Here is a 1,150-nt window from a genome sequence, read left to right as displayed (position 1 = left end):
TCCTCGTACAAAGGAACATTGTGTGCATAGAAAATGTACATCTAACTGGAAATGTTCATTTACACATACAAGAAATGCACAGTGTTTCACATGTGCAACTAATTGATTAACATTAGTAATAGCTACTTGTATAATTCACACTAGGTATTTTTGCTTGCATGCTTGCTTTGCATACATGGAACCACAATATCTATTCATACTTCTCTATTCAACCTTGCAAACACATTAAGAGGAATATTTTTTCACTCTTGTCTGCACACTTTCATGCAATTACAGTAACGTGTCCCCACATCCATCTTTTTCTTGGCATCCACTTACATCAGTTAATGCTCATGTTTATAAATGATATTTCAATTTTATTTCTTCATCATTCTTCAATTTAATTACCTTAATTTAGTCCTTCACAAGAAAAAAAATTATTTGTTGACTTGGAAGCCACATTTAGTGGTTTGGTTCTTATGTGGTAATAGTTATGAAACTTGTATGTATTGCATTTTAGTGTTATTGGTAATTCCAAGATGTAGGCTTTATGAGTTTGACTCATTCTATATCCATTGGTGACTTAAGTTAGATAAATATCAGTTTATAGTGATAATGTCTATATAAAGGTTGATAGTAAAAGCTTTGTTTATTTTCAGATAAAACTGAGTTAGAAACTGCATTAAATTATCTAGAGCAGGCAGCACAATCAAATTTGGTAAGTCTCTTAGCATAGTGAAATAAACTTTAAGGCATATAGATTTGTCAAGATTTGTTCTTGATTAATATGACTGATGTATCTTACAAAGGTTTTTTCTCTTACTTACAAAAGATTTAATCTATTTTAAACTAAAAGATTAATTAGTTTGTTTTCCTCAAGTGTATTGCCCAAGTTTTTAAAATTATATATGATCCTGTATATGAATGTTAAGGATCTTATAAAATTTTCTTTATTTTACAGCCGGAATATGTGAAAGTACTGAGTGATGTATTGCACCATGGAGGAAATTCCACCGTGGCCCGAATGGCCGCGGGTATTCAGCTGAAAAACACATTAGCTTCCAATGATCCCAAAGTTAAAGTACAGTATCAACAGCGGTGGCTGGCATTTCCACCAGATGTCAGGGACTACGTTAAGGCTAATGTAAGAATGATTGTGGTGTTAGTGCAT

At 32.3% G+C, this 1,150-nt stretch overlaps 1 protein-coding gene across 1 annotated transcript in view; it reads left to right on the top strand.

The window, feature by feature from the left end:
- Nucleotides 1-1,150, top strand: part of LOC119585100 (importin subunit beta-1-like) — a gene marked incomplete in the record, with an annotated part of 14,590 nt that overhangs the window by 5,623 nt on the left and 7,817 nt on the right. The window contains 2 exon segments of the mRNA XM_037933728.1: nt 639-697; nt 941-1,123. Of these exon segments, the coding sequence (XP_037789656.1) occupies nt 639-697; nt 941-1,123 (242 nt within the window).

This window comes from Penaeus monodon, chromosome 19 (genome assembly GCF_015228065.2).
Source record: "Penaeus monodon isolate SGIC_2016 chromosome 19, NSTDA_Pmon_1, whole genome shotgun sequence".
NCBI lineage: Eukaryota > Metazoa > Arthropoda > Malacostraca > Decapoda > Penaeidae > Penaeus > Penaeus monodon.
Note: the sequence above shows the minus strand (reverse complement) of the source record. Positions and strands in the feature narration are given on the sequence as shown.